This window comes from Eretmochelys imbricata, chromosome 14 (assembly GCF_965152235.1).
Source record: "Eretmochelys imbricata isolate rEreImb1 chromosome 14, rEreImb1.hap1, whole genome shotgun sequence".
In the NCBI taxonomy this organism is placed as follows: Eukaryota; Metazoa; Chordata; order Testudines; family Cheloniidae; genus Eretmochelys; species Eretmochelys imbricata.
The window spans coordinates 41,672,930-41,699,469 of NC_135585.1; the positions used below are offsets into that span (position 1 = coordinate 41,672,930).

At 53.6% G+C, this 26,540-nt stretch overlaps 1 protein-coding gene and 1 pseudogene across 1 annotated transcript; both read left to right on the plus strand.

The window, feature by feature from the left end:
* The first annotated feature begins 211 nt into the window (after nt 1–211).
* LOC144274364 (uncharacterized) lies at nt 212–16,280 on the plus strand. Its single transcript, XM_077833136.1, has 5 exons — nt 212–332; nt 10,932–11,019; nt 11,545–11,671; nt 12,624–12,737; nt 13,109–16,280. The coding sequence occupies exons 2-5, from the start codon at nt 10,996–10,998 to the stop codon at nt 15,133–15,135; spliced, it is 2,292 nt and encodes a 763-aa protein (XP_077689262.1). The 5' UTR covers nt 212–332; nt 10,932–10,995; the 3' UTR covers nt 15,136–16,280.
* LOC144274051 (uncharacterized) lies at nt 15,325–24,903 on the plus strand (annotated as a pseudogene).
* The last annotated feature ends 1,637 nt before the right edge of the window (nt 24,904–26,540 follow it).

The following is a 26,540-nucleotide window of genomic DNA, read 5'->3' on the forward strand; positions in this document are numbered from 1 at the left end:
GGTCTGGGGCAGGCGGCTGCAGATCGGTGGGTTGATCGCTAGGACCCAGGAGCAGCTGGGTGGGAACAATGAGCGGGCTCCCTGTGTCCCGGCCGCAGGAAGTGACTCGCAGCCGCTGCGGGGACTCCGGCTCCCAGGCTCCCGGCGAGATCCCCACGCCCCGGCGGCTGGTGCTGGGAGCCCGGAGCCCGGGCTGCAGCCGGGAGAGGGGAACCTCCAGCCGGGCCCTGCCCGCTGCTCCCCGGGAGCCTCTCCCAGGGCAGAGCCCCCAGCCTGGCCAGGGCCCCTTCCCGGCCCGGCCCCTGCCCCGGGGGGCCCCGCTCGGAGGGAAGGTAAGAGAGACCCGCCCCCCCCGTCACCCCCGGGCTACAGGGGGCGGGTTTGGCCCCGGGCTGCTCCCCGCGGAGCCGGCTGCGATTCCCTGCCCCGGGCCCGGGAAAGCTGCCGCAGGCCCCCGGCGTGCGCTGGGGTCTGGGACAGCCACACGTGGGGGGACAAAGGGGGGTGGGAGCCCCAAGATGTGTGAAGAGGGTGTGGGCAAGAGGGGATTTACAGGTGAACAGGGATGTGTGATGAGTGCAGAGGCTGAAGGGCGATGCGGGGGCGGGGGGGGCGCTGCATGGAGGATGAAACAACACAGGGGGATCACTGTATGGGGGAGAATTGTGGAGCCCACAGGACACAGGGCTGGAATAGAGGGAAATCTGGGTGGTGGGAACTAGTGAAGGAAAAGGGATGCGGGGAGAGGGGACTGGGGAGGCCGGAGGGGGAATGGGAGAGCAATTGGAAGCTGGCTGGGGAAGGGAGAGACAGAGGCAGTGAAAAGGAAGAGGGGTGGTGAGAGAGACAATGGCAGCTTCCCTGTGCCATGGATTCGGATCTCACCCACACCGGTGTCAGACCAGAGTCACGGCTGGCTCTGGCAGGGGGTGAGTGCGGATGGGCCAGTGAGATCAGCCTCTACCTGCCTGTCCTTGGGGGCTGCAGGGGGAGTCTGGGGCAGCTCGTTCATTAGGTGTTGCCATCAGACTAGAGGGCTCTGGTTATTGCTGAGGGAGAAGAGGAGGCCGGTATCTGGAGAAGTTGCTCTCTCTTGCCCCAGAGGGCAGGACAAGAGGCAATGGGATCAAACTACAGCATAACCGATTTTCAATAAATCTCGGGAAAAATCTCAGGAGGACAATGGAACAGACGCCTCGGGGGGTCGTGGAAGCTCCTTCACTGGAGGATTTCCAAAGGAGGCTGGATAGCCCTCTGCCTTGGGTGGCTTAGGCACAACGAATCCTGCATCTTGGCAGGGGTTAGAGTAGATGATCCTTGTGGTTCCTCTGACCCTATGGGTCTGTGATTCTAATCCCTATTGAATTAAGTGTAAGCATTTTGGGAGTCCCTTGTATTGACAATGCTACTGCTTGTGGGCTGCTGTGCGGTTGTATGGGTGTCCTTTGGGGGGAAGACGGGACTGATGCCATCTCTGGGAGATATTAGGGATTTCAAAGGCCTTTTGGGAACAGTATGAGTGCGATGGATTTCCTTGGGCCACGTCTGCACTTCCAAACTGGGAGCTGCACAGGTTTGCCGCTCTGAGACCGCTCGTGTGGCCACGTTACACCGACAGGAGAGAGCTCTCCCGTCTACACAATAAAACCAGCTCAGTGAGCGGCAGTCGCTGTGTCGGGGGGAGAGCTTTCTTCACCCCCCTGAGCGATAGAAGTTTTGCCTGCATAAGTGCTCGTGTAGACATGGCCTAGGGAAGACTTGGTCTCTATGCATGAGAGGCGATTGCTGGGGCGGGGCCCAGTGGGTGCCCTGGCTGGACCACTGAGCAGAAATACAGGAGCAGTTGCCATGAACTGTGCCCAGCTCTGATGCTGGGGGTGTTTAGAAGTGTTAGTGGGTGGAGCCTGCTGGGAGGGGCCGGGTCTGTGTTGTAAGGCCTGGGCTACAGTGAACAATCAGATCCATCTACTGCTTCACTCAGGGCAAGGCAAAGTTTTGAGCTCTGAGCGCCATAGTTAAGTCGACCTGAGCCCCATTGTGGACGCAGCTTGACAGATGGCTTCATTGACAGCTTGATTGACAGCTTCAATCAGAAATCAAACCTTATCACTCATCAGAGAATCCACACAGGTGAAAACCCCCCTAAGTGCTTGGACTGCGGGAAAACTTTTAGTTGCAGATCAGCCCTTATTACACATCAGATAATTCACCCTGGAGAGAAGCCCCATGAATGCTTGGAATGTGAGAAAAGCTTCAATAACAGCCAGGGCCGGTGAAACCACTAGGCAAACTAGGCGGCCGCCTAGGGCTCCAAGTGGTTGGGGGCAGCCAAAAGTGTGCTCCGGGGAGGCGGTGGAGCGGAGGTGAGCTGGGGCAGGGGGGCGCGGGGAGGGCCGCCTGCAGCAAGTAATGGGGGTGTGGGGGGGCACGCAGGGGAACCGCTCTCTGCCCCAGCTCACCTCTGCTCCGCCTCCTCCCCTGAGCGCGCCGCCCCGCTCTGCTTCTCTCCCTCCCGGGCTTGCGGCGCCAATCAGCTGATTGGTGCTGCAAGCCTGGGAGGCGGGAGAAGTGGAACGGCGGCAGCGTGCTCGGGGAGGAGGTGGAGCAAAGGTGAGCTGGGGTGGGGAGCTGCCGCACGGCTCCCCGGGCCGAGGAGAAGGAGGGGGAGCTGTCGCACGGTGTTATATTTTCATTTAGTTGTAGCCGAACAAAGGGAGGCGGTACGCCCAACACAATGGAGTTTGTCTCTTGGACGTGGTGTCATGGGCGGTGGGTATCAAAGGCCAGGGCAGGCTAAACCTCCCCTAATCCAGGCTGTGGCCCTGCCCATGTTCCACAAAGGCCCATGTTCCACAAAGGCAAAAGGCTCACTCTTCAATACAAGCAACTCCTGTCTCACACCTGACAAACTCACTACGCTTAATGCACTGTTTTCCTGGTACTTATCCTTAAGAAGTCGCATGTGAGATCTCTCCTGAAAGCTTATAACGTGTTGATACTCATAAATATTGCGAGAGGCGTGTATGGGTGATATAGAAGTAATAACGTAAATGTCTTGAAAGTTATCCCCTTATGGTGTTGGAGTGAAAGTGAGTCACCAGGGAATCACTGGTTTTGGTGACAGCCCATTTAAATTGGAGGGAGTTTTCCCTGGCTAGCCCATTATGCAATGGGTTGACCGACTGTCCACCATTGCGCCTATTCAGAAAATGAATGGAAAACCATGAAAGCTGAACTATAAACACTGAAAGGTTGTGACAGTGAGAAGGAGGATCTGACAGCGAGGGGATCGCCCTGCCTGGGAAGAAAGACAAAAGACTGATTCAGTGTGTCACAGGTTTCAGTGTAGCAGCCGTGTTAGTCTGTATTCGCAAAAAGAAAAGGAGGACTTGTGGCACCTTAGAGACTAACCAATTTATTTGAGCATGAGCTTTCGTCCAATGAAGTGAGCTGTAGCTCACGAAAGCTTATGCTCAAATAAATTGGTTAGTCTCTAAGGTGCCACAAGTCCTCCTTTTCTTTTTAATGTGTCACAGGACACTCTGCATCCAGTCACTGAAGCAGGATACTTCCTGGAAGACTGGGGGCTGGCTCCTTGGGCCTAGCAGATGCTGTGAAAGACTGATCTTTCGGGTGAGGATCTTTTTATCAGGTAGAAAATGTAACTTCTAATCAGTGTAGGCCCTTGTCCCAGTTTTCTGAATTTTTTGTTTCCATCCCTCCCTGTTGATTCTATTTAAAGCTCTCCTCTCTCTCAAAATAAACTTTGTTTTGTTTTACTATCAGCAGATTCAAGCTTGATACCGGAGCGGTGGTCTCAGGTGAAACTGATCTAGTGCCATTGTGATGCTGTGGGGTTCAACCCAGACCAGTGAGGGGTTGTCACCACCTGTGTTGGGTCAGATCCTCCTGAGTGTAGCACTCACAGAACTTTACTAAGTCTGCTGCTCTCTTAAAGAGACAGTGCACAGCCCCACCCTGTTAGTTAGCTGAGGATTCACACGGCACTGAGATGGTTTGTTGTAAAACTAAAACTGAATTTATTCCCAGGGAACCTAGGATTAAGGGATGTCCAGTAAGTGTGAAAAAGCCAGGAGAGGTTACACAGAAAACGTGCTTTCTAGTGTGTACATTTATCTTCAGTGAATCTGAGCCTTGTGTCTCAGCAGGTTTCTCACCTAGATTCAGTATCTGGGGACCTTCAGACTTCTTGGCTGGAAGATTCCACTTTTCACAGGTGTACAGGAGCTCGGCCCGCTTTGATCTGCCCAGCAATGTGTGCCAAGCTGGCTTTGTGGCCTGGTTATAGCTTCCAGAGTTCAATGACCTCGCCTCAGGAGGCAGGAAGGCTTCTTGGAGCTGTGGCTTCCATCTGCCACTGAGAGTGGGAAGTGCCATCTTCCACTTTGGTTGACATTGTCTCCCCTCGGTGTAAATGTAATTTCATTGCCCTCGCTCCATTTACATTGCAGACAGGTTCAGGCAGGTGGAAGAACCACATTCCTTTGTCTGGGGCGGGGTGACTTAAGCCTGACAGCCAGGTTTTTAAGAACATATTCCTGCTCATATATATTTACAATTCTTCATGTATCGCCCACACTTACCTCATGCAAGAATATCACTGGGCAGTGAGTTTGTAGTTTTCCAATGCTATACGACATGGCACCTTTTAGATCCATATTATGGCAACATGTTTCAGAGTAACAGCCGTGTTCGTCTGTATTCGCAAAAAGAAAAGGAGGACTTGTGGCACCTTAGAGACTAACCAATTTATTTGAGCATAAGATTTCGTAAGCTACAGCTCACTTCATCGGATGCATACTGTGGAAAATACAGAAGATGTTTTTATACACACAGACCATGAAAAAATGGGTGTTTATCACTACAAAAGGTTTTCTCTCCCCCCCCCCCACTCTCCTGCTGGTAATAGCTTATCTAAAGTGATCACTCTCCTCACAATGTGTATGATAATCAAGTGGTCCATTTCCAGCACAAATCCAGTTTTCTCCCCCCCCACTACCCCCAAACCACTCTCCTGTTGGAATTGGATACAATTAACTTAGGCTTGAATAGAGCCTGGGAATGGCTGATTCATTATAAAAAGTAACCTATTTCCCCTTGTTTATTCCTTCCCCACCCATTATTCCTCAGACGTTCTTGTTAAACCCTGGATTTGTGCTGGAAATGGCCCACCTTGATTATCATACACATTGTAAGGAGAGTGATCACTTTAGATAAGCTATTACCAGCAGGAGAGTGGGGTGGGGGGAGAGAAAACCTTTTGTAGTGATAAACACCCATTTTTTCATGGTCTCTGTGTATAAAAACATCTTCTGTATTTTCCACAGTATGCATCTGATGAAGTCAGCTGTAGCTCACGAAAGCTTATGCTCAAATAAATTGGTTAGTCTCTAAGGTGCCACAAGTCCTCCTTTTCATTATGGCAACAGTGAGTTGGGCTGGTTAAGCCAGCTGAAACTGCTAAATACCAGGGAGACCCTTGGCCTCTCGCATTGGGATGCTGTCAGGGTCAGAGGGGTCCTCGGGGAACTGCAGATCAGGGATTTCTGTGAGTATCCCATGATAGGGGGCTGGGCACCAAAAGGGCACCCTTTGAAGGGCTCGGGGGCTGGAGGGGGTCTATTCTTAGCTTGCAGGGCTGGTGTAGCCCGGGGGAGAGCGCTCCAGTGGTGAGAGGCTGGTTGTGGTTGGGGGTAACACCCAGCTGGCACAGGCAAGATTCCTGGCATCGGAGGCAGCTGGAAGTGAGGTGAATCCCAGCCCTGGGCGCACTCAGCAGCCTCCCAGCACCTCTCTCTGCCTGCGAATGTACCTCTGGGAACCCCTCTGCTGGAGTCAGGTGGCCTAGGTGCCTGCCTGTGAGAATGAGTTAGGCAGATGTCAAGCTGCAGAAAACAGCCAGAGGAGTGGGGGCTGTGTGTGTGTGATCCCTCCCTTAAGCATGTAGCCCAGGGGTCAGAGTAATCACCCAGATGTGGGAGGCCCAGGTTCAATTCCCTCCTCTGCCTGATGGGGAGAAAGGATTTGAACAGGGGGTTCCCAGTGCTCTCACCTCTGGGCCATGGGATCTTCTGATGTGGGGGTCCCTTAATCTCTCCTGCTGAACCTGTGACACTTTGGAGGAGTCTTTACAGAGTCCTTGAAAAAGAGGACTGGACCCCCCAGGTGGGTGCCCCACCACTGGCCTGCCAGAGTTGTTCTCTCCCCAGCACGGACCCTGCTGGGGGAGCAGCAGCTGCTCAGTTCAGGCTCCCAGGTCTCAAGGGAGGAGGCAGCAGCATGTGACCCCGGATGAAAAACTGAGACACAGATCCTGCCATGGATCTACCAATCCAGTGCTCTGGAACAGGCCCCGCGAGGACCTCTGCAGTGTGCCAGCCCCCCTCTGCGGGTCTCACTCTTTCCTGACCGCAAGCCACTTAGTTTCACCAAACCCTCAGCTCCCTTCCCACCCAGCAAGTCCACCTGAGTTGGACACCCGAGGGAGACTTGTACACCCAAAGGGAGCGACACACCCCCACCTTCAGCATCGGACTGGACTCTCAGCCAGTGTCGGGAAAGCAGGAGGGATAGATGTAGATTTCTGGAAGACATAGAGCATCCGTGGTTAGCACAGAGATCAGAAAGTTACAGCATGGTCCATCTTGGCCAGCCTAGAGCACACAGTCCTGCGGCCTCTCTTTCGTCCCAGTTCCAGAAAGTCTTAAGCCTCCAAGAGCCCACACTTAACAACCCCTGACCTGGGCCCTCCTCAGTCCTTTGTTCTTGTCCCTGGGCAGACCTTGTTCCCTGGTCCTCCTCCTCATCCCTTTGTGCTCCAGCTGGTGAAACAGGGCTGGCTTACTGTGGAGGGGAGGAGGGCCATCCATGGTTGTTAGGTGCTGAGTACCAGATGTCTGGGCAATTCAAGTGGCCATTGTGTTCTCAGACTCTCCATGGACATGGAGCGCAGACATCTAGGCATCAGTCACAGCTGGATCTCTGCAGAGAGTAAACAACCTTTTCCGGACACCTAGTTAACAATGACAGGTTTCAGAGTAACAGCCCTGTTAGTCTGTATTCGCAAAAAGAAAAGGAGTACTTGTGGCACCTTAGAGACTAACCAATTTATTTGAGCATAAGCTTTTGTGAGCTACAGCTCACTTGAAAGCTTATGCTCAAATAAATTGGTTAGTCTCTAAGGTGCCACAAGTACTCCTTTTCTAGTTAACAATGCTACATATAGGGGAAACTGAGGCATGCACACTATTAATACAAAAATATTACAAAAAATTCCCACTGTGTCACACCTCTTCCCCCTTCTAGGCCAAACTGAGTGGGGATCACTTTAGCCAGTGAGCTGGGGAAGAACAGGTACTCCTTTCTGGGATAAAACATCCACTATACGAGTGCAGCCTCCTCTCTTTGAACAGGGACCAGACATAACAGCAACTGAATAACTCCCCTGCAGGCCCGCAGCCTGGGACAGATCAAGTGCAGTTAGGGCTGAATTAAGGCATAGGCAACCTAAGTATATGCTCAGGGCCGAAGGCCTGCACCCTGTTTTGGAGGGGGTTTGCATGAGGCCAAAGTTGAACGAGTGGCAATGTGACCTCCCATGCACCAGGTCACAACACAGCTCACTCCATTTTGTCCCCCATGCCATGCTCCCTGTCCTATTGGGGGGGGGGGGTGTTAATGGGGCCAAAGCTGAGTGGGCAGAGCACCAGCCTCTGAGCCAGATTAGCTAGAGCTTCACCGCTGATATGCAGGTGTGCGACAGGTAGCTGCTGTCAGTGTCCTCAGGGGGGAGCCAGCCGGGAGAGGGGCAGAGGGGATCCCTGGTGTAGGGGGGGCTTTTGCCTAAAGCCCAGGGATGGATTAATCCGGCCCCACAAATAACTCCAGGAAGCCTGGTGGCAAAGCTCTGACAGCTTCATGGAGTGAAGGGAGCAGAGCCGGTAGCTCCGGCCCAGGACTGGTAGCCAGTGAGCGTGGGGTGCAGACAAGAAACCACTCTGGCCAACTGCTCCCTGTGCCCGTCTGTTACCAGAGAAAATCAGTGTCAGTGTCACCGAGAAACACGGTCTACAGGTCTATCTCTGGGCTGCGTCTCCAGGACCCCCATCATCCCTGTGTCCATGTAGACATTGGGGACTCTCTGGAACAATCCCCAGTCTCTGTAGAAACCCCCCCTTCTCCCTGCTCTCTGGGATTGTCTCTTGTCTGTTTGCCCAATGGTACATTTGCTTCTATGCATGACGCTCCCTTAATGCGGGGAGAAGCTGCCTGTGCCCAGGGCAGGTGTGGCCCCCAGGGGGCAGGATCTGGGGCAGGGGGCTGCAGATCTGTGGGTTGATCACTAGGACCCAAGAGCGGCTGGGGGGCGGCTCTGGGGGGAGCGAGCGCTGGGGCCAGTCCCGGCCGCGGGAAGTGACTCGCAGCTGCTGGGGGGACTCTGGCTCCCAGGCTCCCGGCGAGATCCCTGAGCCCCGGCGGCTGGTGCTGGGAGCCCGGAGCCCGGGCTGCAGCCGGGAGAGGGGAACCTCCAGCCGGGCCCTTCCTGCTGCTCCCCGGGATCCTCTCCCAGGGCAGAGCCCCCAGCCTGGCCAGGGCCCCCTTCCCAGCCCGACCCCTGCCCCGGGGGGCCCCGCTTGGAGGGAAGGTAAGAGAGACCCGCCCCCCCCCCCCCGCGCTGTAGGGGGAGGAGGCTAAAGAAGTGCAAGCGGGGGGGAGTGAAGGACGGGTCGACACAGGGGAATCAGGCTGCAGTGGGAGAATTATGGGGCTGAGGGGAAGGAGGTGTCTCAGTCCAACCGGGGTAACTGTTACCCCTTCAGCCCGGGGTTTTGCCCTCTGTCACCCTCTGACAGTGCCTCACCCCTGGGCTTAACCCCCGATTTTGCCCCTCAGCCCCTATCCTAACCCTGCCCCCAGCTTCTTGACCCCCCTGACCAGTCAGTTTTTGCCCCCTGCTCAGACCCTGGCCACTCTTCTCCGATTTGCCCCATTTGCCCCTTTTTAAACCCTGTAAAAAGCAATCCACAGCATCTTATGCCCAGTAAGGGCAGTGGCTTCAGCAGATGTTACTGACCATGCTCAGTTTGTTTGCGCATACTGAGTGCACCCCAAGTAGCAAATTCCTAGAAACAGCATTTTCTCGCACTAAACCAGAAGGGCTCTAAAGAGGGGTGGAGGTGGGTTTGTGTGTGTAGATAAGAAGGGAGTGAGAGGGGAACGGGGATGTATGAAGGGCAGGAGTGGGATGCAGGGGGCAGGATGGGATGGGGGCTGGGAATGCGCTGGGGAGGATGTGGCGTTGCAGGGCAATCAGGGGAAACTTATGGGGCAGATAGGAACAGGGCTGCAACAGAAGGAAACTCTGAGTGGGGGGGGGCACTGCGAAGGAAAGGGGGGGATGTGGGGAGGGGAGGCTGGGGAGAGACTGAGAGCAAGAGCAAACTGGCTGGGGAAGGGAGACAAACAGGGCAGGGGTTTGGGAGAGATACAAGGGCAGCTCCCGCACCCCATGGGGCAGGAGAGGGTGCGGGGCTGCCCCACGCAGAAGTCAGGGGGGAAATCTTTTACTGCAAATAGTCCATGATCCTTTGGGAGTAGATGGAGCCTTCCTCCTCAGGGCTCAGAAGCTACAAGGCAAATATCCAGACCCCCCCGCCCCACACACACACACCCTGCTCCCAGTTTATTATTTTCAGACACACTCATGATTTTGGGGTCTGTCTCCTGAGTGTTTGGGGCTGCCCAGGGCCCTGGCCTGATTTCCGGGCAGGATTCAGATCTCAGCCACACTGGTGTGAGACCAGAGTCACTGCTGGCTCTGGCAGGTGGGGAGTGTGGATGGGCCGATGGGATCAGCCTCTGCCTGCCTGTCCCTGGGGGCTGCAGGGGCAGGACAGGGAGGCTCAGTCATTAGCTGCTGCCACCAGAAGGCTCCGATTATTGCTCAGGGAGAGGAGGCAGCTGATGTGTGTCTCTCTCTGCTCCTGATGTCAGAGCCCTTGAATTGAGCTACCTGGGTCAGATGCTGCCTCCTCTACCTGAGAGCCCAGAGTGTGAAACTGCTGCTCCCCAGCAGGGTCTGTGCCAGGGAGAGGCCTTTCTTAACCCCCACTCTGGGCTCAGCCGGGGTGGGGACTTTCACCATGGCTGGAACCAGCCCCCGCAGCAGCCCTGGGCTCTGCCCATATCAGCTCCTGAGCCAGAGCCTCCAAGTGAGGGGAGAGACCTGGGGGAAAGGGCTGGGGCCAGGCAGGACAGGGACCTGCTGCTGAGTTTGTACCGGAGCGGGAGGGGCTCCCCCTGTGCCTGCGGGTCCCAGAGCTGCTGCCCTCAGTGACACAGCCAGGCTCACACTGAGAGCGAGCGCCCCTGGGAACGGGAGAGTCCCCAGTTCTCCCAGGCAGAGGCGGGAGGGAAGGAGACAGGAAGGGGAACGGTGAGACCGAAAGGGGCAGCAGGAGCAAGAAGTGGGGAGGGAGGTTCCCAGCTCCCAGACCCGCCCGGATCCCTTCCCTGCATCCCCCTGGGCAGCCTGACTTTCCTGGGAACAAGGGGAGGAGCTGACAGAGGAAAAACCAGGTTCCGCCTCTGCCCAGTCCCCGCGCTGCTGGGGGACACGCTGCTCTCGGGGCCGATATCAGGGGAAATCCCCCAAAGTGGTTCCTTTGATTCTGCTCTTTTCTAGCATTTGTCTCAGAGACTCTGTCCCTGGTGGGGTTTAAAAGTGTCCCGGGGGTTCAGTGCTGGAGGGAGGGGCTGGGTCTGTGTTGTAATAAAGTGACTGAGGGTTTTCCCAGCGTGGCAGAGCCCAGAGTGTCTGTCTGCAGGGATGGAGCCTGGGGGGAATCGGGGTGTGAAATGGACTCAAGCCCCTTCTGAAACCTCCACCGTCGCCCCTCTCGCCCTGACAGGCTGAGGAATCACGTCCACGTTTCGCTCCAGATCCTCCCGTCTTCCAGGGGACAGGGAAGGGAAATGGCTGTGATGGAGCCAGCTCAGGTAGGGGATTTTCAGGGAGCTGCAGGGGGATTTGCTGTACAGGGGGAGGGGCAGGCTGTGATAAACCTGCTGGGACATGATCAGCCTGGGATCTGATTTTCTGAACAGGCCCATTGGTGGGTGGGGGGAGGGGAGAACATTCCCTCCATTTCTGAAACAGGAAACAGCCCCCTGGGCAGGGCTGGGAAAAGTGACCAGACTCCCAGTGCTGGAGCCTGACCCCACTGGCCAGAGGCTGCTGTGAAATACGAAGGGAAGCTGTCGGGATTCCTGTCCCTGTCCCCAGCTCAGAGCTCTGCTTCCCGTATCAGCCTGTGGCTGGCAGGCGAGTGGGAAATGAGAAGACCCTGCCTTGCTCCGTCTGCTGGGGGGACAAGGAGCTCTCACCTTCTTCCCATGCCTTAACGCCTCCTGGCTGCTCTGAGCAGGGTGGGGGTGGGATTCTGCTTCCCTGGGCCTCCTTCCCCTGACTAGTGGGATTGCGACTGGGGCAGCAGGTGCTGAATGCAGGAACTGATGTTTCAGATGCCAGTGACCTTCGAGGAGGTGGCTGTGTATTTCACCGAGGGGCAGGGGGCTCTGCTGGACCCCGCTCAGAGAGCCCTCTACAGGGACGTCATGCAGGAGATCTATGAGACGGTGACCTCGCTGGGTAAGGGATTCCTGTGTTCCTAGCTATTAGAAGCTGTGGGGTCTGCGTGTCTAACTCTGGTCAGATTCTTCTCTGGTCCCTTGGATTGGTGGGGAGGGTCGCGAGGTCCACAGCTCCAGTGTGAGAGATACTTTCATCACCACACCCTGCTCAAGGGAACAAGGGAGTCAGAAACCTAATGGACATACTAATTCATCCCCATCTCTCCCACTTTCAAGAAGCCAGAAGCAGGGTATTGTTCTGCCTATATTATTTCTCTTTCCCACACCGTTCACCTTCCTTCCTGGGACCAGCTCCATCCATGGGGAGGGCTCTAGGTTCTGCAGCTTAGGAAATAGGTAAGAGTTCAATACCCGAGCTGTGTGTGCCAGCACGTCCCCCAGAGCACATCTACCCTGAGAACTCCTCGTGAGGGCGTGACAACACCCCCGCCCCCTCCCCCGATGTCGTCTGCTCCCAAGGGTCTGAGTTACCACAATCCCATGTAGGGTCAGGTTAAGCTCAGGGAATGTTCCTTGTGACAAATACTCTACCAAGACTCCATGCTCCCTGACCTTGCCTGATTTACCAAATGCAAATAATAGGCAGCAGGTTTAAAACAAACAAAATGAAGCATTTCTTCACACAACGCACAGTCAACCTGTGGAACTCTTTGCCAGAGGATGTTGTGAAGCCCAAGACTATAACAGGGTTCAAAAAAGAACTAGATAAGTTTATGGAGGACAGGTCCATCAACGGCTATTAGCCAGGATGGGCAGGGATGGTGTCCCTAGCCTCTGTTTGCCAGAAGCTGGGAATGAGTGACAGGGGATGGATCACTTGGTGATTGCCTGTTCTGTTCATTCCCTCTGGGGGCCCCTGGCATTGGCCACTGTCGGCAGACAGGATACTGGGCTAGATGGATCTTTGGTCTGACCAAGTATGGCCATTCTTATTTTCACCCCCTGAGCAGGATTTCCCGTTCCCAAACCTGACCTGATCACCCAGCTGGAACGAGGGGAAGAGCCGTGGGTCCCAGATCTCCAGGCCGACGAGGAAAGGGAGAGCCCGAGAGGCACCCACACAGGTGAGGAGTCAGGGAAACTGAGACAGAAACATTTGGTGAGTAAAGAAAAAAGCTGGACCTCCCAAAACGTGCCGTGAGCGAGAGCCCTCAGTTCTGCCCCATCTCACCCAAGTCAGGGCTGCAGTCAGCAGGTGTTGTAGCATCAAGGCAGATATCAGTCACGGCTTCCCACCCATCCTGTTAGCTGTCAGGAATTTCCTCCCTGACTTTACTTCCCTGGAAATGTTTGGGTGGGATGTGGAGGCAGAATCCAATGTCTCCATCTCCCCAGCAGTCACTGTGTTGTGTTTTCACTCTTTGCTATTCCCCTTTCGGTCCCTTCTCCCCGGCAGAGGCAGTGACTCCTGTCTGGGTTCTCTCTCTCCCAGCAGGTGATAGGACAGTGAGTGAGAACAAGGAGGAGATTCAGCAGCAGGAAGGTCCTGGGAAAGTGGAACCGCAGGAGACATTTTTGAGAAAAGCTGAAGGGAATTTCTCCAAGTGCTTGGAACAGGGAGAAGCCTGGGGAGATCGACATAGATCAGAGATGCAGCTAGGAAACAAACTGGATGAATCCATTCAACATGGTGGAGGATGCAAAGATCCCAAGGAAACCACTGTCCAGCAGACAAGTCACAATGAAGAGAGACCCTACAAATGCTTTGACTGTGGGAAAAGATTCCGTTTCAGTGGAAACCTTATTACACATTGGAGAACCCTCACAGGAGAGAAGTCATATGAATGCTTGGACTGTGGGAAAAGCTTCAGTGAGAAGTCATTTCTCATTATACAGCAGAGACTGTATACGGGAGAGAAACCCTATAAATGCCTTGAGTGTGCAAAAGTTTTCAGTGTGTTATCGGCCCTTATTAGACATGAGAGGACCCACACGGGGGAGAAACCCTATAAATGCATGGATTGTGGGAAAACTTTCGGTCAGAGCTCAGACCTTATTAAACATAGGAGAATCCACACCGGAGAGAGACCTTATAAATGCCTTGAGTGTGGGAAAAATTTCATTCGCCGTTCACACCTTATTAAGCATCAGAGAGTCCACACAGGCGACAAACCATATAAATGCCTCAACTGTGGGAAAAATTTTGTTGACAGAACAAAACTTACTCGACATCAGGCAATTCACACAGGAGAGAGACCCCATAAATGCTTGGACTGTGGGAAGAGCTTCATTCAGAAGTCACAATTTATTATACACCAGAGAGTGCACACAGGAGAGAGACCCTTTCTATGCCTTGAATGTGGGAAAAGTTTTATTCAGAAATCACAGCTTATTACACATCAACGAACCCACACAGGAGAGAGACCTTATAAATGCCTTGAGTGTGGGAAAAGTTTTATTCAAAGTTCATCTCTTATTCAACACAGGAGAATCCACAAAGGAGAGAGACCTTATAAATGCCTTGAGTGTGGGAAAAGATTCATGGAACGTTCATCCCTTATTAAACATAGGAGAATCCACACAGGAGAAAGACCCTATAAATGCCTTGAGTGTGGGAAAAGTTTTATGGAAAGTTCATCCCTTAATAAACATAAGAGAATCCACACAGGAGAAAGACCATGTAAATGCCTTGAGTGTGGGAAAGATTTCATTCGTCGCTCACACCTTATTAAGCATCAGAGAACACACAGAGGTGACAAACCTTATAAATGTCTCGATTGTGGGAAAAGTTTAGTTGACAAAACAAACCTTACTAGACATCAGGCAATCCACACAGGAGAGAGACCCCATAAATGCTTGGACTGTGGGAAAAGCTTCATTCAGAAGTCACAACTTATTCTACACCAGAGAGTGCACACAGGAGAGAGACCCTTTAAATGCCTTGAATGTGGGAAAAGTTTTAGTGAGAGCTCAAAGCTTACTAGACATCAGAGAACCCACACAAGAGAGAGAACCTATGGATGCCTTGAGTGTGGGAAAAGATTTATGCAAAGTTCATCACTTATTAAACATGGACGAATCCACACGGGAGAAAGACCCTATAAATGCCTTGACTGTGGGAAAGGTTTTATCGCAAGTTCAGCCCTTACTAAACATAGGAGAATCCACACGGGAGAAAAACCCTATAAATGCCTTGAGTGTGGGAAAACTTTCAGTCAGCGCTCACATCTTACTCAACATGGGAGAACGCACACAGGAGAGAGACCCTACAAATGCCCTGAGTGTGGGAAAAGTTTTAGTTTCAAATCAGGCCTTAATATGCATCAGAAAACCCACACAGGAGAGAAATCCCATAAATGCTTGGACTGTGGGAAAACTTTCAGTCAGCGCTCATACCTTACTAAACACAGGAGAATCCACACAGGAGAGACACCTTCTAAATGCCTTGACTGTGGAAAAAGCTTCAGTAAGAGGTCAGAGCTGACCAAACATCAGAGAAGCCACAAGGCTGAGAGACCCTAGGAATACCTTGACTGCAGGAAAAGATTCAATTTGACTTCACGCTTCAGTGACCCACACAACAGAGAGACCTGGAATGTGGGGGAAGGTTCATTTGGTGCTCCCAGAGTATCAGGCATCCACAAATCCACACAGGGAAGAAACCTCTGAGATGTTCTCAGTGTGGAAAATGCTCCAAGTGGAGCTAACACCATGTTGGACATCAGAGATGCCTCCACACAGTCAGGAAATTATCTCATGGCCCTGACTGGGGCCGACCATGGTGACAAACCCATTTCCTCATTCCCACACATCAGGGGCATTTGGCTCCCAAGGATCCAGCTGCCCATTGCTGGGGTGAGGATCCAACAGCAGCCAAACATCAGCTGGTCAGTGACCCTCTGGGTCTGCCTGGTCTAAGCAAACCCCAGGTAGAGGTGGAGAAGCCCCCATCAGTCCCTCCTCCCTGCTGCAGCCCTGGCTGGTGAGCTGATCAGCCACAGGTGGGGGAAGGGAGAGAGAGAAACTCCTCCAGATGCTCCCTCTGCCTGGCTGAAGTTCCCCGTCTCCATGGATGGTGGGTGAACGTGCCCTTGGGGGGAGGCTAGCCCCTGGCCCCTCACCCTCTGCCTGAGGCCCTATCCCTTCTGCTCCAGCAGGCCAGAGGGGCCTGGTGGAGTGTGGGCAGGGCCAAGCTAAAGTGTTTCAGGAGGCGTGGTTTCCCCCAGCCTACTATACCCGCCGCCCATGCCCCTCTCTGTTCCCTTCCCAGCCGGGATCCCCCTGCCATGGAGATGAGGAGAAGGACACTTGAGCCAGGCCCCACCTTCACTCTAGATACCTGTGTCCACCCCGCAACTTCCACCAGCCCCTGGGCTGGGCTCCCCCACTTACCTGGAGCTCTTCTCTGCAGGGGGGTGTCCATGGGGGCTGGTAACACCTCCCCTCTCCGAATCCCCCAGGCCGCTGGACTCTGGGGGATCAACCGTTAAGGGACCAGGGGATGGGAGAGCACAGGGGTAGAGAGGTGCTGCCTCTCCTCACTCTCCCCCTCTGCCCCGTCTCCCTGCCCCCTCTGCATTCAGACAGCACCATTAGGAGAAACTCATTCCCACAGGCTCTTTTGTTGGAAGTCTGGATTTGCCACCTCTGCTACAGCAGCATCAGCCTCTGAGAGGGAAGCAGCGTTGGTTAGTGGATAGAGCACTGGCCTGGGACTCAGCAGACCTAAGCTCTTTTCCCAACTCTGCCAGCAGCTTGCGCGATGACCTCAGAGAAATCTGTGCCTTCCAGAGGGGGAATAAATGGGGAGGGATGATATCAGCCTCCGAGTGTCTGTCTAGGGCAGGAAAAGTGGTTGGGATTAGGTAGTACGTCTCCTTTGTTCCTCCTCCCCTTTTTCTAGTCTAGATTGACCCTGAGCAGTTTATTCCAATCCCCCATTAGCAAAGTGATTGTTTGAGTCACTAAAAGTACCCCCTTTGCAGTGAGATTGTCTCATTCCCAGACATCCTCACGCTGCTCCAGGTTCTGCTGAAAAGCATTTACTTTTTTGTGCTGTTTCTCCCTTATACACCAGCATTCAATAGATTCTAAAAAAGCGGGAGCAGGGATAGTAAAATAATGTGGTGTTTTAACTTCTGTGTTATTTGAGGGGGATGGGGTGGGTCCGGGGATTCCCTCCCTCCCCCATCAACCTCACACGTCTTCTCTCACAGAGCAACCTCTGCCCAAGTCATGGAGAGCTTACCCTTTTCCCATTCTACCCCTCCACCTTCATGTGTGTCATTTACCACAGTGTCCTTTTCCCACCATGCTTAGGAATCAGGCTTTGATTTCTTTGATCCTCAAGCATGCCTCTGAGGGCTGGAGAAGAAAATGTCAGATTCCTGAAGGGGGAATTCAAATGAACCCCAAAGCACAGTTTGAGCTTCAAGCCCAGCCTCCAGCTATTGGTAAAGTGGCATCTGGAGTTTTTCCAGCCTAATCCAGATCATTTGTACACAGGAAGTTTTTGGTTAGGTTTGTCTTTTTTCCTCTTTCTTTTATGATGATGATGCTCAATCTTTGTCAATAACCCAGGCAAATAATGTGGCCGTGCTGAGTAAATCAGCTTTCGCCTGTTCAGAAGGAAATGGGCAAATTTGTTCCCAAGATTTTGAGTCTTAAAATTCCCTGGGATTTCACTTCATGAATGGGAAAGTGGTTTGTAGCTCACCCTGGAGCATGGGTTTTTCTCTTTTTGGTGAAGGCTGTTCTGTCATGTATTTTGATATTAAATTAGTTTGACAGGATATAGCTCAGTTTTCTTGGGGACTTCAAAAGACTAATGATAATTTGCCAAAATAGCCCTTACTGATTTTCCTTTGACATCAGATTTGCTTCTTCTTTGAACAATGAAAATGACCAGTACCTGTCAGCAAAACAATGAGGACTACAAATGAAGCCCCAAGAGGATTGATGTGGAGAGGGGTCGGCGTCTTCCCCATTCCTGAGAGGAGGAGGCTAGGCAAATGCCTCTCTCGTGGATTGTTAGTGCTTTTCTACCAGCCTTAACTTGTTCCTCTTTCCCTGGGGTGCGTGCGTGGCTGGAGCAGCAATGTGCTGAGCTAGGGCTGAAATGCACCGTGCCCGGCTGGGCCTTGCATGTGGGGGGTGGAGGGAAATTGAGCTTTTATTTCTTGGTTTGCAAAGAATAAAGTCGAATTTAGTTTCTCAAACTCCCAGTGTCCCTTGTCTTGAATAACGGGGTGGGGGTGGGAGGGAGAATGGTCTTTAATGGACTCACTCGGACACTGTGTGCCTGTCACCCATTGATGCAGCTGGGGAAAAGGCTGGTATCATTCTATTGTAGGTAAGTTGCGGGAGGTTGTTGTCCCGCTCTGCTCGGCCCCGGAGAGGCCTCAGCTGGAGTCCTGTGTCCAGTACTGGGCACTACACTTTAGGAAAGTTGAGGACAAATTGGATTGAGTCCTGAGGAGAGGAACAGAACATGATCAAAGAAAACCAGACCTGTGGGGAATAGTTATATTCACACTCATTAGCATATTTTTATAAAATCATATAGAGTGTGTCATCTCCTGGAATTTCCAATTTTTAAGACCAGCCCAAGCCATCCCGAGCTGCCTGCCCAGGCCGTCCCGAGGAGGAACACAGTGAGTGGTGGGAACCTCCGGCAAGGGGAGGTGGAGTGGAGGAGGGACTCACCAGGCTGCATGCCTGGTGGGGGTCTCAGGGGAGGAGAAGAGGCAGAGCACAGGTAGGACCACCACAGCCCAGGCCTCCCCTGGCCTATTATACCTTCTGCCTAGGCTCAGACCAGAGCTTGCAGGGGGCTGGGGGAGGCTTTTTTTTTTTTTTTTTTTTGAGCTTCTCCCACTGACATAGATGCTGCCAAGCGGATACACTAGAGCAGCATTTCTCAGATTTGGCCACCAGGGGCTTTTCTTGCTGCCACAGCCTCCTGGGCCATGACTGGGGGGGCACAAAGCAGCTGCCTTCTCCTGCAGGGCCGCCAGCAGGGGTTCAGCCCCTGCCTCTTTCTAGAGCCTCAAATGCTGGAGGAGCAGGCAGCCAGTGTGAGTTCCCATCTTGTTGGGGGCGGTGGGGTTCGGGTTTCCGGCTTCAGCCCTGGGATGGCAGGTGACAGGCTCCAGCCATGGGACTTTGGGCTCCAGCCCCCGGCTCAATCCTACCCTGCCCACCCATTGCTCCTGGTCCCCGCTGCCACCTCCAGCCCCAGGCTCCAGCCGTACGGCAGCAGGCTCTCGCCCTCTGCTGCAGGGCTTTGGGCCCTGGTTTCACCACACCCCCATCGCCGCTGGCCCCCGCTGCTGCCCTACCCACTTCCCATTCAGGGCTTAATTTGTCCCCGGTTTGCTGGGTCTGTGTAAGTCTGCTGTGCAAAGTGGTATTTGTATGTTTGTTAATCACTTTTCACTGCCTCCCAACTCGCAAGCAAGTCTGCGGCTATGAAACGTGATATTAACAAAAGTACGAACCTCACTTTTCACAGCAGCAGACTTACTAGCTAGCAAATCTTTTAAATAAAAAGCAACTAAAAAAGCAAAAGAAACAGCAATTAACAAAAGACAAGAACATGCAAAGCACCTTATTTGTGACAGGTTTCAGAGTGGTAGCCGTGTTAGTCTGTATCAGCAAAAACAACGAGGGGTCCTTGTGGCACCTTAGAGACTAACAAATTTATTTCGGCATAAGCTTTCGTGGGCTAGAACCCACTTAATCGGATGCATGGAGGAGCAGGTATAAATAGATGAAAGGATGGGGGGTTGCTTTACAAGTGTGAGGTCAGGCTAATGACATAAATCAGTTAACAGCAGGATACCAAGAGAGGAAAAATAACTTTTGAAGTGGTAAGAAAGTGGGCCGTTACAGACAGTTGACAAGAAGGTGCGAGTAACAGTCAGGAGAAGTTAGTATTGGCGAAGTTAAGTTGAGGTTTTGTAATGACCCAACCACTCCCCGTCTCTATTCAGGCCTAACCTGATGGTATCCAGTTTGCAAATTCATTCCAGTTCTGCAGCTTCACGTTGGAGTCTGATTTTGGAGGTTTTTTTGTTGAAGAATTGCCACTTTTAGGTCTGTTATTGAGTGACCAGAGAGACTGAAGTGTTCTCCTACTGGTTTTTGAATGTTATGATTCCTGATGTCAGATTTGTGTCCATTTATTCTTTTGCGTAGAGACTGTCCGATCTGGCCAATGTACATGGCAGAGGGGCATTGCTGGCACATTTTGGCATCTATCACATTAACTGTTACTCAAAGTGCTCTGAGGCTACCAAAAAATTGTAGTGCGAACCTCTACACCAGAGAGCTTACAGTGGTGCAGCTGCGTCAGTAGCCATAACCTAAGAGTGATGAAGTGAGCTGTAGCTCACAAAAGCTTATGCTCAAATAAATTGGTTAGTCTCTAAGGTGTCACAAGTACTCCTTTTCTTTTTGAGAATACAGACTAACATGCTGCTACTCTATAACCTAAGAGTGCTATCTAATATCTTGATCGGTTTTTGGCCTTGCAAAGTGAGGCCCTGCACTTAACTCCGTGGCACTGGTCTGTTTCGATAGCTGCATCTGGACAATTCCAGCATTTCAGGGGATTGTCTGGGCCGCCATCAGGAGAAGGCGGATGATTTTGGTGACAATTCAAAACGATGAGGGGGAAATAGGGGACAATCCTGAATGGGCAAAGCACTAGTCCCTGACCCAGAGCAACAGGAGCTTTACTGTTGACATCCAGGTGTCTGACGGGGAGCTGGAGTCTATGCCCGCATGGGGGAGCCAGCTGGGAGAGGGGTAGAGGGGATCCCCAGGAAGAACCCAGAGACAAAACACAGACAGCTCCATGACCTGAGCGAGGGGAGCAGAGCTGGTAGCTCCAGCCCAGGGCTGGTAGCCAGTGAGTGTGGTGTGGAGACAAGAGACCAGCTCTGACCAACTGCTCCCTGTGCCAGTCTGTTACCTGTGCATCCCTGACTCCCCATCACCCCTGGATTCTCTGGAACAACCCCATCTCTCTAGAAACCCCCCTTCTTCCCCCTCCCCGGGATCTGCAGGTCTCTTTTCTGTGCCCCCAGTGACCCTGCGGCTTCTCGGCAGGACACCTACATAGGGCTGAGAGAAGCTGCCCGTGCCCAAGGGAGGTGGGGCCCCAGGGGGCAGGGTCTGGGGCAGGGGGGCTGCGGCACGGTGGGTTTATCGCTAGGACCCAGGAGCACCTAGGTGGGAGGATCGCTGGGGTCAGTCCAGGTAGCAAGAAGTGAATCGCAGCCGCTGCGGTGATTGTGCGTCCAAAAGCCCTGAGCTGGTGCTGGGAGCCCGGAGCCCGGGCTGCAGCCGGGAGAGGGGAACCTCCAGCCGGGCCCTGCCCGCTGCTCCCCGGGAGCCTCTCCCAGGGCAGAGCCCCCAGCCCGGCCAGGGCCCCTTCCCGGCCCGGCCCCTGCCCCGGGGGGCCCCGCTCGGAGGGAAGGTAAGAGAGACCCGCCCCCCCCCGTCACCCCCGGGCTGCAGGGGGCGGGTTTGGCCCCGGGCTGCTCCCCGCGGAGCTGGCTGCGATTCCCTGCCCCGGGCCCGGGAAAGCTGCCGCAGCCCCCGGTGTGTGCGGGGCGGGACAGCCGGGCCGGGCTGGGGCTGGGTCAGTGACACCTGGGTTCGGGGGGGGGGGGAGCCGAGAAGGGGCTGAAAATGGCGGGGGGTGCGGATAACGGGGGGGCAGGAGGGCGATGCGGGGGCAGGATGCGACGGGGGCAGGGGCGGTGGCTGCACTGAAGGGGGGTTGGGGCGATGCAGGGCGATCGGGGGACAGAGCGGGGATTATGGGGCTGACGGGAGCGAGGCTGGAATGGAGGGAAGACGTGTGTGGGGGGGGGGCCTCTGGGAGGGAAAGGGGGGGATGTGGGGAGGGGAGGCTGTGTAAAGAGCTGCCCGGTGAAGGGAGAGCCGGGGGGCAGGGAGAGGGCTGCAGGCAGAGGGGTGGGGAGATACAAGGCAGCTCCCCTGCCCCGTGGGGTAAGGGAGGGTGAGGGGGCTGCCCTGCCCAGCGGCCAGTGGGGATTTGTTCCCCTACAAAAGGTCAGACCAGCAGTGGGGGATGGGCAGGGTGACCGTCCCTCCCGAACTGGGCAGGACAGTCCTGAAGTGCAGAGTTCAAGCCCCGGTCCTGGGCTGAAGGACTCCCGGACACCATTTGTCCCGGATTCCCTGCGCCAGGGCTCTGCGCCTACCCGAGGCTCCGGGGCAGCGCCAGCCTGTTCCCCGTGGGTGGGATTGAGGTGGGACCCCCCCTTGGCCTCGAGCCCCCGCCCCCTGCTCCTCCTCTTCCCTGCCCCCTGGCCAGCCAGAAGCTAGATCCAGGCCATAACAAGAGCTGCCCCGTCTGCAGTGGGGAGTCCCAGACTCTCCGCCTGCCCTGGGGGGCCGGCAGATGGGCCGGGGGATGCTAGGGGCACTGGGGTTGCCAGCTTGCTAAGTCCAGAGAACTGAACACCTTTGTCCCGCCCCTGCCCCCGCAATTTTCGTTGAGGCCCCGCCCTGTCCCACCTCTTCCCGAGGCCTCCCTTCACCCCACCCCCTGCACTGAACCCCCTTTGTCCCTAACCCCTGCCCCCTCCTGCACGCTAACCTCTACATTGTGCCCCCTTCACCCCAACTCCTACCCCCCTCCTGTGCCCCTAAGCTCTGCATCCCCTTCCTGCACCCACATGGGGAAACTGACCTGGATGCAGGGATGGAGCAGCTGGCATTGCTGCTCACTCCCCCACTGCACTGATGCTCCTTTGCCCCGCGCCCCCCTAGGGGGCTGTGAGCAGGTGGAGCGAGGTTGGGGCTCCCTGCACGCAGGTCACGTTCCCTGCCTGGGCTGTGTAAGGAGAGGGCAGGAGAGCAGGAGCTCCTGATGCCGGTCTCATCGCACTCTCTTTAAGAAAGCACCCAGGGTCGGTCAGGCACCTGAAGGCTTGTTCAGACACAAGCAGCTGGACCCAGAAAGGCAGAAGCCAGGGGTGGCAGGTTTGTAGAAATTTTGACGGTGCCCAGAGCCTGCCCACCTTCCCACCTGCCAAGGGGTCTGAGTTACCACAGTCCCATGTAGGGTCAGGTTAAACTCAGGGAATGTTCCTTGTGACAGATATTTTACCAAGACTCCATGTGCCCTGAGCTTGCCTGATTTTACTCCCTATGCAGGATTACCCATTCCCAAACCTGACCTGATCGCTTGGCTGGAACGAGGGGAAGAGCCGTGGGTCCCAGATCTCCAGGCCTCTGGGGAAAGTGGGAGCCCGAGAGGCACCCACACAGGTGAGGAGTCAGGGAAACTGAGACAGAACCCTCTGGCGAGTGAAGGAAAAAGCTGGGACTCCCAAAACGTGCCGTGAGCGAGAGCCCCCAGTTCTGCCCCATCTCACCCAGGTCAGGGCTGCAGTCAGCAGGTGTTGTAGCATCAAGGCAAATATCAGTCACGGTTTCCCATCCATCCTGTTAGCTGTCGGGAATTTCCTCCCTGACTTTACTTCCCTGGGAGTGTTTGGGTGGGATGTGGAGGCAGAATCCAATGTCTCCATCTCCCCAGCAGTCACTGTGTGGTGTTTTCCCTCTTTGCTATTCCCCTTTCGGTCCTTTCTCCCCAGCACAGGCAGTGACTCCTGTCTGGATTCTCTCTCTCCCAGCAGGTGATAGGACAGTGAGTGAGAACAAGGAGGAGAATCAGCAGCAGGAAGGTCCTGAGCAAGTGGAACCGCAGGATATGTTTTTGAGAAGAGCTGAAGGGAATTTTTCCCAGTGCTTGGAGCAGGGAAATGCCTGGGGCGATCTAGACGGATCAGAGATGCAGCTGGGAAACCATCCTGGGAAGAAAATGAATAAATCCACTGAACATGGAGGAGGATGTCAGGAGCCAAAGGAAACCACAGTCCAGCAGACAAGTCACAATGAAGAGAAACCCTACAAATGTGTTGACTGTGGGAAAAGCTTCAGTAGGAAGCGATGTCTTACTGTACACCAGAGACTGCACACAGGAGAGAAACCCTTTAAATGCCTTGAGTGTAAGAAAAGTTTTAATCAGAGGTCATATTTTATGTCACATCACAGAACCCACACAGGAGAGAAGCCCCCTAAATGCTTAGACTGTTGGAAAAGTTTCATTCATAAGTCACACCTTATTATACACCAGAGAGTACACACAGGCGAGAGACCCTTTAAATGCCGTGAGTGTGGGAAAACTTTCAGTCACCGCTCAAATCTTACTAAGCATCAGAGAATCCACACTATAGACAAGCCCTATAAATGCTTCGACTAAGGGAAAAGTTTCATTGACAGAATAAAACTTACTAGTCATCAGAGAATCCACACAAGAGAGAGCCTCCATAAATGTTTGACTGCGGGAAAAGCTTCATACATAAGTCAAGGTTTATTGTACACCAGAGACTGCACACAGGAGAGAGACCCTTTATGTGCAGTGAGTGTGAGAAAAGTTTTAATCAGAACTCAGCCCTTATTACACATCAGCAAACCCACACAGGAGAGAGACCCTTTATATGCCTTGAGTGTGGGAAAAGTTTTAAGGAAAGTTCATCCCTTGCTAAACATAGGAGAATCCACACAGGAGAAAGACCCTATAAATGCCCTCAGTGTGGGAAATGTTTCAGTGTGCAATCAACCTTTAACACACATCAGAAAACTCACACAAGAGAGAAACCCCATAAATGCTTGGACTGTGGGAGAAGCTTCATTCAGAAGTCAAAACTTAGTATACACCAGAGAGAACATAGAACATATAAATGCCTTGACTGTGGGAAAAGTTTCATTGACAGAATAAAAGTCACTAGACATCAGGCAATCCACACAGGAGAGAGACCCCATAAATGCTTTGACTGTGGGAAAAGCTTCATGCACAAGTCAAGACTTATGGTACACCAGTGAATGCACACAGGAGAGAGACCTTTTAAATGCCGTGAGTGTGGGAAAAGTTTTAGTAAGAACTCAGCACTTATTACACATCAGCGAACCCACACAGGAGAGAGACCTTATGGATGTCTTGAGTGTGGGAAAAGTTTTAAGGAAAGTTCATCCCTTACTAAACATAGGAGAATCCACACGGGAGAAAGACCCTATAAATGCCTCGAGTGTGGGAAAACTTTCAGGCACTGCTCAAACCTTTCTAAACATGGGAGAATCCACATCAGAGAGATGCGTTATAAATGCCTTGACTGTGGGAAAAGCTTCAATAAGAGCTCAGCATTTACCAAACATGAGAGAATCCACAAGGCCGAGAGACCCTAGGAATTACTTGACTGCAGGAAAAGATTCAATTTGACTTCACACTTCAGTGACCCACACAACAGAGAGACATGGAATGTGGGGGAAGGTTCATTTGGTGCTCCCGGAGTATCAAGCATCCGCAAATCTGCACAGGGAAGAAACCTCTGAGATGTTGTCAGCGTGGAAAATGCTCCAAGTGGAGCTAACACCATGCTGGACGTCAGAGACTCCTCCACACAGCCGGGAAATTCTCTCAGGGCCCTGACTGGGGCTGGCCATGGTGAGAAACCCATTTCCTCGTTCCCACACGCATCTGGGGCATTTGGCTCCCAAGGATGCAGCTGCCCATCACTGGGGTGAGGATCCAGCAGTAGCCAAGCATCAACTGGTCAGTGACCTTCTGGCTCTGCCTGGTCTAAGCAAACCCCAGGCAGAGGAGGAGAAGCCCCAGTCAGCCCCTCTTCCCTGCTGCAGCCCTGACTGCTGAGCTAATGGGCCACAGGTGGGGGAAGAGAGAGAGAGAAACTCCTCCAGCCGCTCCTCTGCGGCTGAAGTTCCCCCCTCTCCCTTCCCCTCCCAGCCGGGATCCCCCTGCTATGGAGATGCGGGAAAGGACACTTGGGCGAGGCCCCAAATTCACTCTAGAAACCTATCCCCATCCCCCATCTTCCACCAGCCCCTGAGCTGGGCTCCCCCACTTACCTGGAGTTGTTCCCTGAAGGGTGAATGTCTCTAGGGGCTGGTAACTCCTCCTCTCCCCAAATTTCGCAGGGTGCTGGGTTCTGGGGGATCATCTATTAAGGGACCAGGCTGATGGGTTGTGGGGAGGAAACTGGGGATTGAATGGTTGGGGCTGGTGGAACTGGGAAGCAGGGGGAGCTAGGTGCTGGGCTGTTGAGTGTTTGGGGATGATGGGATAAGAGGCGAGGGAGAGCACAGGGGTAGAGAGGTGCTGCATCTCCTCACTCTCCCCCTCTGCCCCTTCTCCCTGCCCCCACTGCATTCAGACAGCACCATTAGCAGAGACTGATTCCCACAGGGCCTTTTGTTGGAAACCTGGGTTTCCCACCTCCGCTACAGCAGCATCAGCCTCTGAGAGGGAAGCAGTATTGCCTAGTGGATGGAGCACTGGCCTGGGGCTCAGGAGACCTAAGCTCTGTTCCCAGCTCTGCCAGCAGCTTGTGGGGTGACCTGAAACAAATCTGTGCCTTCCAGAGAGGGAATAAATGGGGAGTGATGATATCAGCCTCCGAGTGTCTTTCTAGGGCAGGAAAAGTGGTTGGGATTAGCTAGTGTGTCTCCTTTGTTCCTCCACCCCTTTTTCTAGTGTAGACTGACCCTGAGCAGTTTATTCCAATCCCCCATTAGCAAAGTGATTGTTTGAGTCACTAAAAGTACCCCCTTTGGAGTGAGATTGTCTCATTCCCAGACATCCTCACACTGCTCCAGGTTATGCTGAAAAGTATTTAAGTTTTCTTTTTTTGCTGTTTCTCCCTTATACATCAGAATTCAATAGATTCTAAAAAAGCTGGAGCACGGCTAGTAAAATAATGTGTTGTTTTAATCTCTGTGTTCTATGATGGGGACGAGGTGAGTCTGGGGGATTCCCTCCTGCCCCCATTGACCTCACATGTCTTCTCTCACAGAGCAGCCTCTGC

Bases quoted from the DNA above. Each gene is read 5' to 3' on its own strand.
- LOC144274364 (XM_077833136.1), top strand. From the start codon at position 10,996: ATGGCTGTGATGGAGCCAGCTCAG. The intron at 11,020-11,544 runs GTAGGGGATTTT...CTGATGTTTCAG, and splicing joins CTGTGATGGAGCCAGCTCAG to ATGCCAGTGACCTTCGAGGA. The intron at 12,738-13,108 runs GTGAGGAGTCAG...CTCTCCCAGCAG, and splicing joins CCCGAGAGGCACCCACACAG to GTGATAGGACAGTGAGTGAG.